At 39.4% G+C, this 17,337-nt stretch overlaps 1 protein-coding gene across 1 annotated transcript in view; it reads left to right on the top strand.

Moving 5' to 3' along the window:
• The window catches only part of ELL2 (elongation factor, RNA polymerase II, 2), a 72,018-nt gene extending 55,038 nt beyond the window's left edge, over positions 1 to 16,980 (top strand). Inside the window, exons 6-12 of the mRNA XM_010832000.1 lie at positions 1,225 to 1,349; positions 1,523 to 1,610; positions 3,532 to 4,099; positions 6,653 to 6,719; positions 10,335 to 10,506; positions 12,921 to 12,965; positions 13,057 to 16,980. Of these exons, the coding sequence (XP_010830302.1) occupies positions 1,225 to 1,349; positions 1,523 to 1,610; positions 3,532 to 4,099; positions 6,653 to 6,719; positions 10,335 to 10,506; positions 12,921 to 12,965; positions 13,057 to 13,173 (1,182 nt within the window). The 3' untranslated portion in view covers positions 13,174 to 16,980. The remainder of the gene's footprint in view (positions 1 to 1,224; positions 1,350 to 1,522; positions 1,611 to 3,531; positions 4,100 to 6,652; positions 6,720 to 10,334; positions 10,507 to 12,920; positions 12,966 to 13,056) is intronic.
• Positions 16,981 to 17,337: the final 357 nt, after the last annotated feature.

Genomic DNA, 17,337 nt, shown 5'->3' with positions numbered 1-17,337 from the left:
CTGAGCTGTGAGAAAAGCATAAAATATCTATTATAATTTATAGTACTTTTAAAAGACATGGAAAGAAGTAAAGTTATTTAAAAAGACCATTCCAGTAGGAAAATAAAAGAATACCTCTCTGCCAGCCTTGGAAATGACTCTTGGTTCAGCCCCTGAATCCATACATTTATGTTGTTAATGGAGCCTGGGCTTGGGCACACAAGGAATTGTAGGAAAAGATTACACTTGCAAATAAACTGGCTGACTAAAAACAGTAATTTGGGGGTTGTTTTGGTTTCTGTTTCCATTTATTGGTTTGGGGGAATTTCAAGGATTTTGAAAAAGTGGTTATTCAGGAGAACTGGCAGCTATAAGGAGCAAGCTTAGCAAGCTAAGAAGATGACACACAAGATCATCAGAACTGGTTCAGGATAGGGAACACGTGTACACCCGTAGAGGATTCATGTTGATGTATGGCAAAACCAATACAATATTATAAAGTAATTAGCCTTCAATTAAATAAATTTAAATTTTAAAAAAGATCATCAGAACTGATACTATTTATGAAGATAATTTCTGTTGATTACTGAAGGGAAAGTTTTGTAAACCAGCATATAATCACTGTTTGATTTCTACTTAACACAAGTGGTCAGGGACTTGTATGGTGACTCAAAAGTAATGGAGTTAATGTTGTATAGTTGCTAAGTCCTAAATCTTTTGCAACCCCACAGACTAGCCTGCCAGGCTCCTCTGACTATGGGATTTCCAGGCAAGGATTCTGGAGTGGGTTGCCATTTCCTTCTCCAGGGAATTTTTCCAACCTAGGGATGGAACAGCATCTCCTGCGTTGGCAGGTGGATTCTTTACCACTGAGCCACCTGGAAAGCCCCAATGGAGTTATAGCCAGAAATAAATAACAAAGTTGTTAAGAAAACTGTCTTAGATTCCTTTGACTAGGAAAAAAAAATTATTAAAAAAACCTTCCTCCACTTTTTGCATAATGGTATAATTACTATTTAACATACAGCAGCCATCCAGGAAAAAAAAATAAATATGCATATAAAGTTTTATTTAATTCCCCAAGTGAAGTCAAATAGTATTTATTGAGATCTGGCATATGCAAAGCTAGCAGTCCCTTTGGAGCCATTTGGTATAGTTATTTTCAGTATAAATCCAAAAGATTGCCTGTTTTAGGCTAGGAAATCGCAAAAAGATCTAATGTTCTGTTTTCACACCATGTTCCAGGTAGCCAATCTGAATCCTAAGGACCTCTCATACACCTTAAAGGATTATGTTTTTAAAGAACTTCAAAGAGACTGGCCTGGATACAATGAAATAGACAGACGGTCATTAGAGTCAGTGCTCTCAAGGTAAGTTCTTTTTTTTTTTTTTTTTCCCCTGCCTTTAAAAATGATGCAAATAAGTAATTATTTTAGTCATTGTTAGTTTAGGGTTGAGATGCAAAAAAAGAAGCAAGGGTAGGCTTTCTATCATGAACATTTGAAAACTGTCTCCCTAACTGGGACATGTGTATGCTTTACAGAAAATTAACCCCATCTCAGAATGCTGCCAGCACCAGCCGTTCAGAATCTCCTGTATGTTCTAGTAGAGACACTGCATCTTCTCCTCAGGTATTGCATAAACTTATATAATCATAGCCCTGAAATGGACTTTAGGTACCATTTTTTTCAGGTTGTCTGATTTACACGTAAGAGAAATTAGACCCAGAAAAAGCTATATAGCCTCCCTACCCAAAGTCACATAGCAAGTTGTGACTAGCTCAGACAGAGCTCTCACTCTAGAATTCAGATCCCAGCTCCCAACCCAGAACTCTTTGCCACTACATAGCACTATTCGTCATTAAGGTACTTAATGTCTACCTTGCTATTCGGTTCTTTAAGTTTTCATTTTGTTGAGATTATCTACTTTTCCATTTAATCACTAACTAGAAGACAATATTTATTCAGCCTCATATCAAGTCTTAGATTATAGAGAAAATTGAATATATAAGCAAATAAAAAGTTCTGCCATTCCCATATATGTTTTCTCAAAGCACTTTTTGACTAGATCCCAATCAGACTATTCCAGTTAGACTCCATTCCAGCTTAGAGTTTCCCCCAAAAGATTCAGTTGGAAGAAGATGTGGAGATCCTGAGCAGCGTAAGAGTTCAAGCCCACCTGGTTCTCAGACCACCTCGAACGCTCTCAGGTCTCTGGGACTAGTGGTGAGACCGACCTGTCTCCCCCAGTGCTGTAGACAGAGTGCTCCTGTCCCTGAACCCCTCTCCTGAGGCTTAGGGAGACGGGACAGAAGTGGGGATCAACTCTCTGACTTGCCTTTTTATTTTAAATACTGTTATTTTTGTTGCTGGATTAGGATGATATTAACATGATTTTACATTATTTTTATGTACCAGTTGTTAAGACTTATCTTTTAATCCAGTGAAGAGATATATTTAAGGGGGGCCAGGGAGGAAGTGGATAGTATTTCAGCAATGATAGAGATTTATTGAGAAACTATTTTGAAGGTGCTGGTTGTTCCCATCTTAAGACAGGGGAAATAAGTAACAGCCAAAATACTTGTAACTGCAGCATCTTAGCACATTCAAAGAGATCAAATAAATGTAGGCTTGTTGCCCTGTTCCTTCCCCTGTTGATTCTGACAACCAATAATGGTTGGTTATATTCAGAGGAGGTTCTCACTGAATATAAGTAGGTCAGCTGTGGCCAGCAGAAGGAGGAGGCCACCTCTATTTAATACACTTCCTGAGTGATATAATCCACATAAATTGGCCTAGTCTCTCAAGTGGAGAAGGAAATGGCAACCCACTCCAGTACTTTTGCCTGGAAAATCCCATGGATGGAGGAGCCTGGTAGGCTACAATCCATGGGGTCAAAAAGAGTCGGACATGACTGAGCGACTTCACTTTAACTTTTCATTCTCATGCATTAGAGAAGGAAATGGCAACCCACTCCAGTGTTCTTGCCTGGAGAATCCCAGGGACGGAGGAGCCTGGTGGGCTGCCGTCTATGGGGTCACACAGAGTTGGACATGACTGAATCGACTTAGCAGCAGCAGCAGCAGTCTCTCAAGGAATTGACGGTGGGGTTGCATGATCAGAAAGTATAATCTGATGTATCTCTTCAAGAAACATGTTAGGGGGGCCTTCCCTGGTGTTCCAGTGGCTAAGTCTCCATGCTCCCAATGCAGGGGGTCCAGGTTTGATCCCTGGTCAGGCAACTAGATCCCACATACCCTAACTAAGACCCAGTGCAGTCAAAAAAATAAATAAATTAAAAAAAAAAACAAAAACATATTTTCCAGATTCTGGTTTTTTTACACCAGACATGAAAACTTATTGTAGGTTGTGCCTTAAGCTCAGAGAATAGTTAACACGATGCTGGTGATGAATTTAAATTGGTTATAAATTTAAGTATGAATAAAATTACTCAGTTCATATGGTAACGAGTGACACATGTATTACATTTTAGTGCGAACCGGCTCATTTATTTTTTTTTTCTTCTCTGTTTCCCCCTCACCACCATCCCTAGAAACGGCTTTTGGATTCAGATTTCATTGATCCTTTAATGAATAAAAAGGCTCGAATATCTCACCTGACAAATAGAGTGCCGCCAACATTAAACGGCCATTTGAATCCCACCAGTGAAAAATCCGCTGCAGGCCTCCCGCCGCCCCCTGCAGCCGCTGCCATCCCCTCGCCTCCACCGCTGCCTTCAACCCACCTGCCTGTCTCCAACCCGCCTCAGACTGTAAATTCTAACTCCAATTCCCCTAGCACTCCAGAAGGCCGGGGGACTCAAGACCTACCTGTTGACAGTTTTAGTCAAGATGGTAGTATCTATGAGGACCAGCAAGACAAATATACCTCTAGGACTTCTCTGGAAACCTTACCCCCTGGTTCAGTTCTACTAAAGTGTCCAGAGCCTATGGAAGAAAACCATTCGTCTCACAAAAAGTCCAAGAAGAAATCTAAAAAACACAAGGAAAAGGACCAAATAAAAAAGCAAGACGTTGAGATGATTGAGGAAAAGGAAGAGGACCTTAAAAGAGAAGAGGAAATTGCCAAGCTGAGTGACTCCAATCCGGATTCCAATGAAGGTATTTTGCATTTGTAAAAACCCAACTCTGTGGGTTAAATGAACAGGAAGAGGGGACTGTGCTGAATGTGAGTGTGCTGTTTAGAATTAGTAAGGCTTTTTTATCAAATGACCTGCTGTTTAGTTATTAATTTTAGTATTGTCCTTTGGAGCAAGTTTCTTTCTCTTCCATTTTACAGTATTCATTTTCTGTCTCTTCTTAGCCAACTATTAACCATTGTTTTCTGTATTTATTAATAAGATGGTGACATCTGAAAATGACCTTTGGTCCTCCAGGGACCCCCTTTGAGAAGGTGGACTTTGTTGCTCTTCTCCAGAGCTGTCACAGTATTGTGCAACCTCAACATGACCTATTATATGCCATTCTTGAACTGATTTAACCAGACACACAATTAGCAATAAAAATACTCATTTCCTTCTTTGCCAAAGAAACAGGGTCAACCCTGCTTTAATTAATAATAGCACAGGGGAAATGTCAAATTCTTTATAAAACAAGCGAGGTAAAATTACATGTGGAGATCCATAGCATCATCTTCATTCAGAGTGAAAGCAATTTGTCTTGTGCAAGGCTATTTGTGACTAGCTTGATAGATTTGGGGTTTTTTTCTCCACCCCCTCACCCAATTTTGAGAACATTGTTTGAGTAAACTAACATCAGTTGTTATTAATAAATTTAACCATTTCAAATTTCTGGAAGCTTTAAAAGTCAAATATCTAGAGACCCAAAGAAGCCTAAAATCATGCTTTACCTCTGAAGAACAGTTAGTCGGTAGAAACACTGCTTACCTAAGGTGTAGCGATCTTTAAAACCTAATGACATAATTAGATTTCTCTTAGTCCATATATTTAAAACGTAATGTCTTACACACCAGCATAGAGAAGATCCATGCTCATCATTTAGGACTGCTACCAGTTTTAAACCCAGCATAACTAAGGTAAAATTGCCCAGAAAAATACAACTTTAGAAAATGTACTTCAGTGACTAGACTTTAAGGAGTTTAATCTTTATGTGATTCACCCATAATACTGAAAGCCTGTGGTACTTAGATTTAACTGACCGTTTTAACCATAGGAGAGAAGCTTGGATTATGGGGATAGTATGATTCAGTGCCTTTACTGACGTGGATTGAGTATATTGCCCATCAAAGCATAGCTGTTGAAATATTTAGATCAGCGTGGTAGTGTATAGTAGCCCAAGAGTCAGCTGTAAGCTTTTTCCCTCAAACACTATCATACTTGAAGTTGCCAGATCAAGAAAAGAAAAGAGAATAATGAAACTTTGTGCTCAGTGAGCCAGATTCCTGGGTATGCTCCACTCCACACTTCCCACCATCAGAAGGTAATCCTGAGTCAAAGGCATCTGCTGGGAGGACTGGATCCTAGAACGTTGAGTCCTACAGCAGAGTTTGACTATTTTCCCACTTGGAAGCCGAGAGAAGCAGACCTAGTCTCTAAATCCTTCACTAAGGATGGACCAGCCAGTCGAGATTATCATAAACTGAGGACCGATTCAGACCCACATGCTCTGCACCCATTGAAATTTATCTGATGTCTGCGGCAAAGGAAAAGCCAGGTGACAAGCACTCAATGCCTTTTCCTTTAAGACTCGGGCTGTTGTAAAAACAAGCTTTTACCTAAGCCTGAATCAGATACGCACACACAGTAAGTCCACAAGGTCTGCATAATTTGTTTAGTGTGGTTTGTCCTTTAAAATATTAAACCAAGAAATTATTAAATACTCACTCTTGTTTTATATTGAACATGTATGTTTTGCCAGCAGGCAGGGCTTGGGTTTGAGTTACTAGTTTAATTCTACTTTGAATGATAAAAAAAATTACCCTAATAAAAAATCTAAACATACCCTCTGGAAATGGTACATTCAAACAAATGGAATACTGAGGGATTCACAGCGTAATTCTGAGTGACTGACTTGATTTATCTATTTATTTTGGCCTCGTAAGAAAAAACCCATGTAGTACTATGAGGGTTAGAGATTAGAGGAGTGTAAATTGTTCACTAATAACATTTTAAATTACTTTAAAATGATGGGAAGACTTCCTGCCCAATTGCACTGTCTGCATACAAAAAGAATAGCAGCAAAAATACAGTGATTGAAGCACTCTGCTACCTGACTTCATTATCTCATCTGCCTTATTTGAATCCTACAAAAAGTAGATATTGATATAAAGTTTGTATCTCCCATTGTCTGGCTGCATCTGCCACCACAGTCTTTGAATTGCTGGGCAGATGCCACAACTGTTGTGGAAAGAATAGAAGATTGACCTTGGGTTAAGATGGAATTCCTTTATTGTGCAGACACTGCAGTAGCCAGGGTGCTTTCAATGCCTGGCGTCGGTTCTGCTGGCGCTGGTCATAGGGCCTCTATTGTTCGTGCTCAATTGTATTCCTTGCTCACTGTTGCTTGTTGAGATGGAAGAATAGAATTTGAGGAAAAGTGTTCCAGATGTTTCTGATCTATTTTAGAATTATAGGCATTTTGTAACCATACTGTTTGGTGAACGCTTGAAAAAAAAATTTTTTTTTTTCTTTGCAGGAGTTAAAGAGGATTGCACTGCCTCCACGGAGCCTTCTTCAACAATTGAACTTCCAGATTATTTGATGTAAGTTTAAATGTCTGCCAATGGGGGAGAACTGTTCAATTTGAGAAACTTTGCAAACTCTTTTCCCATAATTTGCAAATCAGAACAGTAAGAAGTTCAGAAATAGAGTCCTGGAGCCACCCCTGCAATTAAAAAGGCTGCCATTAAGCCTGCTCGTCCCCAGTCCACTCTTGTCGGCTTCAGCAGGTTGTGCCTGCCCCTGCCCTGAGCTCTGCTCGGTGGCCTTTAAGTATAGAGAAGCCTGTCCTTTGTTCTGAAGCCAGGCCAAGCATTTGATTATGGAAGATTTCAGGGATCTTACGCTTCAAAGCTGACAGTCTGTCAGTGCACAGTCATTCATTTGGGCCCCCAAAGGGACAGTTTATTACTGATAAAGTGCTTAAACCTCTGCAGTTAATACAAAGAAGGCAATGGCACCCCACTCCAGTACTCTTGCCTGGAAAATCCTATGGACGGAGGAGCCTGGAAGGCTGCAGTCCATGGGGTCGCTAAGAGTCGGACACAACTGAGTGACTTCACTTTCACTTTTCACTTTCATGCATTGGAGAAGGAAATGGCGACCAACTCCAGTCTTCTTGCCTGGAGAATCCCAGGGACGGCGGAGCCTGATGGGCTGCTGTCTATGGGGTCACACAGAGTTGGACACGACTGAAGCGACTTAGCAGCAGCAGCAGAGATAGATGGCTTTTGATTTAAATAAAGATGTGCCATAAAATTAAGAGGAGAGAGCAGTAAAATTTGCTCATTTCGCTCTAATACTAGTTATAATGTTTTTCTTGTTGTGACAACAAGTTGCTAAATGCTAAGCTGGGGACTTTCTTATAACTGGTTATCACAGAAATTATAACTTGGACACATAATTCTAGACTTTTTTTTTTTCAGACTCAAAGGCTTTTGTAAGAAGAAAATAATTAAGTTGCAAGAGTCTAGAAAAATGGAGAGTGAAAGAACACACAGATTTACTCACTAGTAGCTTAGAAAATTAACAGATAGCTTACATGTAGACTGGAAAATGGAACCTGGGCTGTATGAACATTTTTTCTTTATCAGTAGCATCTCATGGTGTGCTACGTTAAACTATGCGGTTTAGTGCTCCGTGTCTAATGAAACGTTCATTTCCAGAGTAGAAAACATTTTACACTAAAAATGTGTTACTTTGCATAACAGTAGTGGTGAAAGCTATACTTATTTGGGAATGATACAGCATGGAATGATAATGCCGGTTATCATCTCTTACCTAAAAGGAATCCAGGAAACCATGCTGAATACTCTTTCATCTTAAAAGTCTGTGTTTGGGGGCCGGGGGGTGGGGAGGGGTGGGGGGTGGTTGGAAGAGCTGCTGCCACTGCGTTGGCCCGGTCAGGGATGGATGGGGGACAGTGCCTGGCTCCACTGATGTTGGGGGTCACCTCTCCAAATGCGTTCCCTTTCAAATCTTGTGAAAGGTGGTGCCCTCAAATAACAGCTGCAGTGCTGTGCTCTCATTCTCTTTCGACGGATTTTGAATTCCTCTTATACAATGGTAATACTGCTGTATATTTGTTACATAGGACAAAATCATGTGGGGAGACTCAAAAGTAATTCTAACCGTTCCCTCATGTATTCAGAGTGTTGGCTGTGTTTTGTCAACTTAAGCAATTAATTCTGTACTTAATAAGTTGTTTCTAATTTACTGATCTGCAGATGGTTGCTGCAGATATCTGCCTCCGTGCATTTCTGTATGTTTGTCATTTTCTAGTTCTTTTAAAAATCATGAAAATATATAACCTCCATGATTGCTTAATTTACTTAAGCAGTTTATTTTAACCAAAGCTATCTTATATAAATATTGCATATTTTCTTAAAATGGTGATAAAGCATGAAATTTCAGAAAAATCACTAAAAATATAGAACTTAAACCTGTTTCTTAAGAAAACCAAAAGGACATCCTATAAAACCTTTAATGACCAGCCTCTGAATAATTCATACTGAACCACAACAGTCCTAATTTTTTTATAATATGAACACTTCTTAATAAGACTGTGGTTGTGACTTATCCAAAGTATTTAACATTTTATTCCATCACTACATTAAGAGCCAACTGCAGAACCATAATAATTTTTATTAAAAATAATGAAATACTTTTCATTAAAATGTCAGTATAACCAAATAATCTTCTATAAAATAGCAACACAACTGCTGGCCACTTTGGTACTTTTTTCCCTAAGGGGGTAATTAAATTAAAAGGGGGGTATGGCCTCCTTGAAGAAAGGGGGATAAATGTTTTATATAACAAATGGAACCTGAGTTTCAGCTAAGCCGTTTTGCTTATGAATGCTTATCCCCAGGAACCTTTCTAGAGAGGACAGCTTCCCTGCTTGGCTGGTGAGGTTCCTTTTATAGCACGTATACCAGCAGGGCAGCTTTAAATCAGCATACTACCACTGTCTCAATTACACTTATAAAACTAAACCTCCACACGGTCTAACTCAGCAGGAATAAAAATATTAATGAGGACATTAAGGTTGCTCACTGCATCACTTTTCTCACATTTGCAAATAGACATCTGTGCTATTTTGCATTTTAAACAAAACTGATAAGATTGTCTAAAACCATTCTTGAGAGGACTGAACTCCCAAAATCTTCTTCAGTAAAGAATAGATGTGTACCCCCAGGGCACCCTGAAGCTCCTGCCTGAAATTGCTTCAAAATCTCAGTTTTTATCTCAAAAAATCAAGGGAATTTTGCATCCCATGACAGGAGCACAGACTGCAAAGACCCATATCCACAAATGATATAAACTTTAATATTATTGATTTACTTACCACCACTGAACAGACTGACACTGGGAAGATGACTTTCATTCTCTAGGTCCCTAGAGATACTCACACCCTGAAGTAAAATATTTGTAGCCTTTCTATTAAGAAAATAAACTGATAGTATAAAACTGGCTTTCTGTTACACATAGTATGGCAGTAAAAGTTTGAAAAGAACTAGAGAATTATTCCTTTTTCCCCCTTTTTATTTTTCCTGCTCTCTTATTTTTTTTTTAATGGTAAAACAATCCCCCTTTTGTATTTTATGTTTGCCTCGCCAGAAATGGAAGGAAAGGCAGAGGGAACGGCCTGAGGCACCTTGCTGGCAGCAGGTGTGCAAGGCCAAAGACAGAGACTGCCTCTCATAAAGCAGCGGGTCTAGAGAGCACTCTGCCTTCAGCCCTTGGTGACTGTGTGACATTCTCTGGCTCGAGGTCCCCCACCAGCCCTCTGCTCTCCACGTGACTAGCAGAGGGCTGGCCTCTGCCGCTCACACAGCAGTCAGTTATCTCGAGTGCAGAAGGCTGTAGGAAGCTGCCTCTGTGAGTGCTGTCTCCTAGTTGCGCTGTGATTCCATTGCCACCATGGTTTGGTTTTGTTTTGTTTTCCCACATTTACTCTCCTTCACCGAGGTTTTTAAACTCTGCTATGGGATAGTTTCACCTGGAAGGTCTTTGAAGGAGTGGCAGGCTTCAAGCAGTGGTAGAATGGGACTCAGCCTAGGGAACAACGCACAGATGCGGTTTCCAAATATTTGGCTTAAATATTGTGCGTCATGTTTGTTCTACAGCTCCTCTCCATTTACCTTTTGTCTTATTAGAAAATATATTGCCATCGTCTCCTATGAGCAACGCCAGAATTACAAGGATGACTTCAACGCTGAGTATGATGAATATAGGGCCTTGCATGCCAGGATGGAGACTGTGGCTAGAAGATTTATCAAACTGGATGCACAGCGAAAACGCCTTTCTCCAGGCTCAAAAGAGTATCAGGTAAACACATGTTTTCCTCAGTGGACTGACTTCATATTTTGCCTTCTTCCTTTCTCTGCCCTGCCCATCCCCAGACGTCCTGCTAGCCTTCAGAGCAGGTCCTTTCACAGACCAGCCTCTCTGCAGCTTTTGGCTTTGACTTAGAATTAGCTAGGAAAATAAATATTTGAAACAGTTCTTAAAAATAAGTAACACGATGAGCCTCTATTTCCTCCAATGTAAAAAAAAAAATCACTATTTTTATATAATATGTATAAAATATATAATATATACTCATGTACTTCCCGTGACATAACATGTAGTGTACTAAAAAAAATACAGATGACTAAATAGGGGGAAAAAAAGCTGGATTTGGGATTCATCAAAATATTTGATTGCGTTACCTACTCAGACTATAGTTCTTATATCTGATACTATTTCCCAAAATTACTATTTTGAGTAAATTTATTTATTTTAAACCTCAGTCTGGCATAGAATATTAAAAGAAGCCTAAGACCACTCAGGTTTGGGGTTTAAGTGAAGAAAAGCTGGGTGCTTCCAGCTAGTCCAACTACTGACATTTGTTAGCAGGTATTAATCCATTCTCACTTGCCTACCTTAAGTGGTAATATTACTACAGCTGACACAGAGCAGGAGAAGCCTGACCCGCCTCCACAGTGTTCTTAGAGCCCTCAGCCAAAGGACTGGTATAAATGGGAGTTCCCCTCCTTGTGTAGGACAGATAAGTTTGTCGCACTTCACAGCCACAAATGGTGTCTCCATCATAGTCCACTGTTGTTCCAGCAGGAACCTACACAAGAAAAAGCACCTATGCCCTGAAAGTGAAAGTCACTCAGTTGTGTCCAACTCTTTGCAACCCCATGAACTCTTCAGTTCATGAAATTCTCCAGGCCAGAATACTGGAGTTGAATACTTTTCCCTTTTCCAGGGGATCTTCCCAACCCAGGGATCGAACCCAGGTTTCCTGCATTGCAGGCAGATTCTTTACCAGCTGAGCCATCAAGGAAGCCCTAGAGATTCACTATATCTTCTATTAGTGGGCCATCTTTTAAACAAGCTGCCTAAAGTTATAGAAGACTTTGCAGAGGAGTGGGTGGTTGGGAGTGCAAGAAGTTAGTGAGTGATACAGTGGTTAGGAGGTTTTTTTTTTTTTCCTTCTATATAGTTATTTACTAGGGTACCACAATTATATTTAAACTAAAATGTAATTCTAAGAATTGCTTAGTGGTTAGGAGCAAGCTCTGAAGCCAGGCGGCTTGCATTTGGTTCCTACCTCTGCTCTACTTGTATGACCTTGGGAAGGTTACTTGCCTGAAAATACTCAAAATCCCATCCATAGCGTGAGATTATTAGAGCTGTGCAGAACAAATGTAAGCATTTGGAAACTGCTTAGATGCATAGTATACCAGGTCATATGGTACTTAAAGGTTAGCTCTTGCCTTGCAACTCAATTCTCCTCCCTCGAGGAAATCAATATTACCAGTTCCCGGTGTATTCTTTCAGAAGGCTGTGTGATTATAAGATATACACAAGTAAATTCACAAATATACCATATTTAATTGAACCTAAGATGTCATCATCGATAAGATGCACCCTTGTCTTATGTTCCAGTAAGTTGAGATACTTTATTACATTATCTGATTTCATTAAAAATTCTCAGAACATAATATTTTGTTTCTCCCTTATAAACAAATGATACCAAACTATATAAAACTGTTTGTACTTTGCTTTTTTCATTGACCAACATGTATCTTAGAGAACTTTTTTACGTAAGCACGTACAGCACTCCCCTCATCTTTAATGGACTCTTAGGATTCCTTCTGAGAAGGCAATGGCACCCCACTCCAGTACTCTTGCCTGGAAAATCCCATGGATGGAGGAGCCTGGTAGGCTACAGTCCATGGGGTCGCTAAGAGTCGGACACAACTGAGCGACTTTGCTTTCACTTTTTACTTTCATGCATTGGAGAAGGAAATGGCAACCCACTCCAGTGTTCTTGCCTGGAGAATCCCAGGGACGGGGGAGCCTGGTGGCTGCGACCCCATGGACTGCAGCCTACCAGGCTCCTCCATCCATGGGATTTTCCAGGCAAGAGTACTGGAGTGGGGTGCCATTGCCTTCTCCAGTGGATGTTTAGACCGTGTTTACTTTCTTCTGCTTTACACACAGCACTGTAGCAAATAGCCCTGAACATGTGTCATTTCATTCAGGTACAAATAATCTGAAAGAAGTATAAATGCTGAGTCAGTTTTGCATTTGCAATCTTAATGGCAATTGCTAAACTGCCTTCCTTTAAGACTATACCAAATTAATTCCATCATTAATATTTCCCACACCCTTGCCAATTGTGAGTTATCTGTTTATACCACAAAGAAAAAAAGTTCTCTTCTGACTTCTAATTATTACTTTTCTAGAATGTTCATGAAGAAGTCTTACAAGAATATCAGAAGATAAAGCAGGTAGGTATCATCACTATTAGTTTTCTGACCTCATTGAGAAAGTATTACGAATTCCATAGTCTTACTCCTGTTTTGTTTTTTTCATCCACAGTCTAGTCCCAATTACCACGAAGAAAAATACCGATGCGAGTATCTTCATAACAAGCTAGCTCACATCAAAAGACTAATAGGTGAATTTGACCAACAGCAAGCAGAGTCATGGCACTAGAGCTCTGCTTGGACCAGAAGATGTGAATAAACTTAAGCTTATTTATTTAAAATTCCAAATGAATTGCTCTCAAAATTCTAAAAAATGAAACTTTGCCTGTTGAAAGTTTCAGTATTAGTAAACTTGAGTTACCTGTTTTTTCTTTTCCTTGTTTTCCCATTTTACTTTGCTTCCTTGCATTTTTGAAGCTGCTTTTTCTGGTCCTTTCTTCACCTTTAAGACTTGTGTTTTTCAATAGAAATAATTTTTTTTTAGATATTGGGGATCCAGTGTCTGTACTTCAAATCAACTTCTTTCCTTAAAAACTGTGTTTGTCATTAGAAATTATTTTCTTTTCTTTTTTTTTTTTTAGATATTAGGGATCCAGTGTCCACCCTTCAAAGTTACGTATATTTAAAAAAAAAAAGTAACATGCAAGGTGAAATGCTTTTGGATAAACATAAGCCTATTTTCTGACCTTTCTTAATGCGAACTCTTTGCCTTAAATGGTAGAACATTTAGAAATTTGCACAAAATACAAAAAAAAAGTTAAAACATTGTTTTGGAGGGTTAAGAAATAGAAAGGTGTGTGAGTACGCGTATAGATCTATACACACACGTGTATATATAGGCTGACTTGATCTAGAACAGGAATCGCCCTGCAAGTTAACCCCCCATTGCAATGGTTGCCTTAAGGTGTTTGCTAGTTGTGTACCTAGTGTGGTTGCTCATTAGCTGCACTGCTTCCCATTTGATTAGAGCAGTGGGAAGTACACTGTGGCCTACCAGCGTCTGAACGCGTGTGCTCGACCTGTGTGTGTGCAGAGGTGGTGTGGATGTGAGCGTGCATGGAGGAGAAAAGCTGCTACTCTCAGTAGGCCAAACGCTCAGGTGAAACAACTGACGAGTGTTACTGTAGGTGTTTTTTTTTTTTTCCTGTCAAATTGCTACTTCTATCATGGAAGACAAAAAGCATTTCCATTTCAACCGTTTGTCAGCTTTATTAATGTTGGGCAAAATTGAGATGTTATGAAAATGAAACAGATCTATAGTTTTGGGGCAAAATTATAACATGAAATGTGTAGGTAACCTATTTATATACTGCTATAAAGTATTTTTTGAAGAGAGATATGCAAAGAAGCTATTACCTACATGAAATGTATATTTAAAGAATTTTTTTTTCATCCTGGGTGCCAGGAATATAAAACAGAGCGGATATATTTAACCATAACATACTGTGATTCATCAAACAGCACAAACTTTCATTTCATGGAGTTTATCTGTTGACGTTGATTTAAACTATCATTTGTTTTATCGTGTGGGAACATAAGTTATGTGGTCAAAAATATAAGGGTTTTGAACTAATGTTGATACAAGTTGTGTTGTCTTATCGTATTGTTTTTCAAAGTGCTGCCAGTTTAAAAGGGAAGCATTATGTTTACAAATATGTTTTGAAATGTTTGCCAAAATTTTGGTGGTATCTTTAATAAAGATGTTTGTCTCCAGCATCCAAAAAAATATATAACTTCGTTGTGTATCGTTGTAAACCAGAAAATGCTGGTATCCAAAAAAAACCTGAGAGAACATGTAGATGGAATTTTGTCTATGGAGTTCCAAAACATTAACAGGAAAGAGTAAATAATATGGTAAAAGTACACTATACAAAGACTACAACAAGGCCCTGTGCACTCTAACTCTAATACGTTACCGCAGAAATTTGATTGCTACATAGCATGGACCTCTTAGGGAATGTGATTTTTTTTTAAGCATTAAGATCCCTGGTGCTCTTCCTTTTACCTCAGAATTGGTACAATCATTGTGTTCATTGATATCAAACTTTCAGTTGGGAAAAAAAAATAGGAAAAGAAACTTAACTGGGGATAAAGTTGGTCCTCACTTCATTATGGTGGAGTCTCCTGAGGGATTCTTCCATAGGTGATGACCTCATAGAGGTCATTTCTTAGATATCGTGGCCTTTTAATCAAAGACCGTGTGCTGCTACTTGCTGGGAGTGGTGTTTCTCAAAAGCAAGGTGCTCGGGCCACTTGCATCCCCCAAATTAGAATCTCTGGAGATGGGGCCCACATAGCCACATTTTCCTAAGTATCCTCCAAGAGACTTCTGCAAGCTAAAGTGTGAGAACCTTTGGCTTGGAAGCAACTCTAAACATTTAGGTCTCTAAATCTCAAGGTCTTGAACCGAAATTCAGCTGGTTTTTGTGTTTTTTTTTTAAGCCCATCTCTCAGCAGGTGCAAATCACTTTTCCTCTCAACATCATTTGAGGCACCCTCAATTGTTTCACTGCCAGCTCTTACTTTAAAACTTGTTTACAAATAAGGCAAGCCTTCCAGTTGGTTAATTGTTGGCCCTTGGAGCTCCTACCCACCTCCATCAGCACGTCTTCTGGTTTACAAATTGGGTAACAATGGAAGCTGGAGATGCTTTCTGAAAATCCGGGATTGCACGCCCACAGACTTGACCACCTACCTATAAAAGCCTTAATTTAGATGTTTGTTGTATACATTGGGCAGATCCTTGCAAAACGTGTATCTGTCTGTCTTGCAAATTTGAGAGGTGTAAATCTCTGAATCTGCTGTTACCTGAGACTACATCTCTTTTAAAGATAGGCATAGGCCTATTAAAATATTTATATTTATAATCATCTTTCATCTCCTACTGCAAGATTTTTAGATTCTCTCAAATAATTGCTGCAGGAATGGGTGGCCACGTAGTTACTACTCTGGTAGAATTTATTTAGGTTTTGTTTCAGTTCAGTTTTGTTTTTTGAGAGAAATAGTTAAGTGTAAAATAGCATTGTCAAGATGAGACAATGACTTATTATTTGTTCATCACATTTCACCTAAAATAATTTGAAGCACTCTTGAAGATTTGTACCAACACCCATAAATTAACTCCAGAATGAATGAGCAGCTGATTTAATACAAACCAAAAATAGCATCAAGTAGATGTGGTTTTTTTGTTTTATGTGAGGTTTCACTTCCTGCCTTGTTGCTTATGTATCTCCCTTGGAATACTTGAGAGGGGTTAATACCCTCGTAGAGATGAATGTTCAGAACTTGCTCTCACAGAAGTAATTGGTGTTGTCACTTGATATCATTGCTGCGTGCATTGATTATAAAAATCCAGTATTAACCTTCCTTCATCTCTGACTGATCTTTTAACCTTTATAGGAGTTTTCTTTCCCCTTAAAATATTTCACCTTATTCTGTCAAACAAATGCATATTTTCATGTTTGAAGCAAGGCGTTGAAATGCGGTTTAGACACAAGTGGTGCATCAGTTCCGACCTCCACATGGCTGCCTTGCCCTTCCCCTAGTGTGTTCTTTGCTTCTGGAACTTGACTGAAACTCTCCAGCCAGTTGCCTTGTCTTGCTGGCCCCGTGAGTACTGAGTCACGTATGTGTGGTTTTGCCGTTGCTACTTTTAAGGTTCTTACAGTGTATCACTTGCCCAAGTGTTCTAAATCCTTCTCTTGTGTACCCGATGGGGAAAAATCAACAGCCAGCTTTGAGAGGAACCTCTTGGGAACAGTTATTAACTGACACAACTAAATGAAGGCAACAGAAGATGTTATCAGTGTCCTCTGTAACCTGAAAACTGAACAAGGCTATGAGGCTCATTTTAAAATATTTTGAAGTGTTAAAAAACCTACACATATATATCTACGCTGTTTTCGGTCGTTCCACCCAAACCGTTTCAGGAAGGTAAGATGTCACAGGGGCTCTTCAGTTGTTAACTGAGCTCAGCAGCGATGGTGGCCCCTGTTGTTCTACACCAATTTCAGTTCAATAAAAATGTTAACTTTGCAATTCTGGTGCTCGTTTTTCCATTGTCTCATTTCAAAGCTCTTAATTCTGTTTTGTTTTGTTTTTAAAAAAGAAATCCCACAACAGTTCTCTCTGATGCCCTAAGGTAACTGATCTTCCTGGGACAGAGAAGTTACTTGCTGATGACTCTAGGAAGTGGGAACACAGAGTATTTGGTTCAGGAGCCCCTGCTGCTTGTTTTACGAGTGGAGGACATGCCCTCCAAAGGCAGCATCTACTAGGGGAACGATACTAACAGGTACCTTTTATGGAGGATCTTCCGTTGGTTATCCACTTTGTGTGTACTGTCCCATTTCTCCTCACCACAACCCTGCTATCCCTATTTTATAGGCAAGGA

Source organism: Bison bison, unplaced genomic scaffold (assembly GCF_000754665.1).
Source record: "Bison bison bison isolate TAMUID 2011002044 unplaced genomic scaffold, Bison_UMD1.0 scf7180017864533, whole genome shotgun sequence".
Lineage (NCBI taxonomy): Eukaryota > Metazoa > Chordata > Mammalia > Artiodactyla > Bovidae > Bison > Bison bison.
This window is presented reverse-complemented; position numbering and strand designations above follow the sequence as displayed.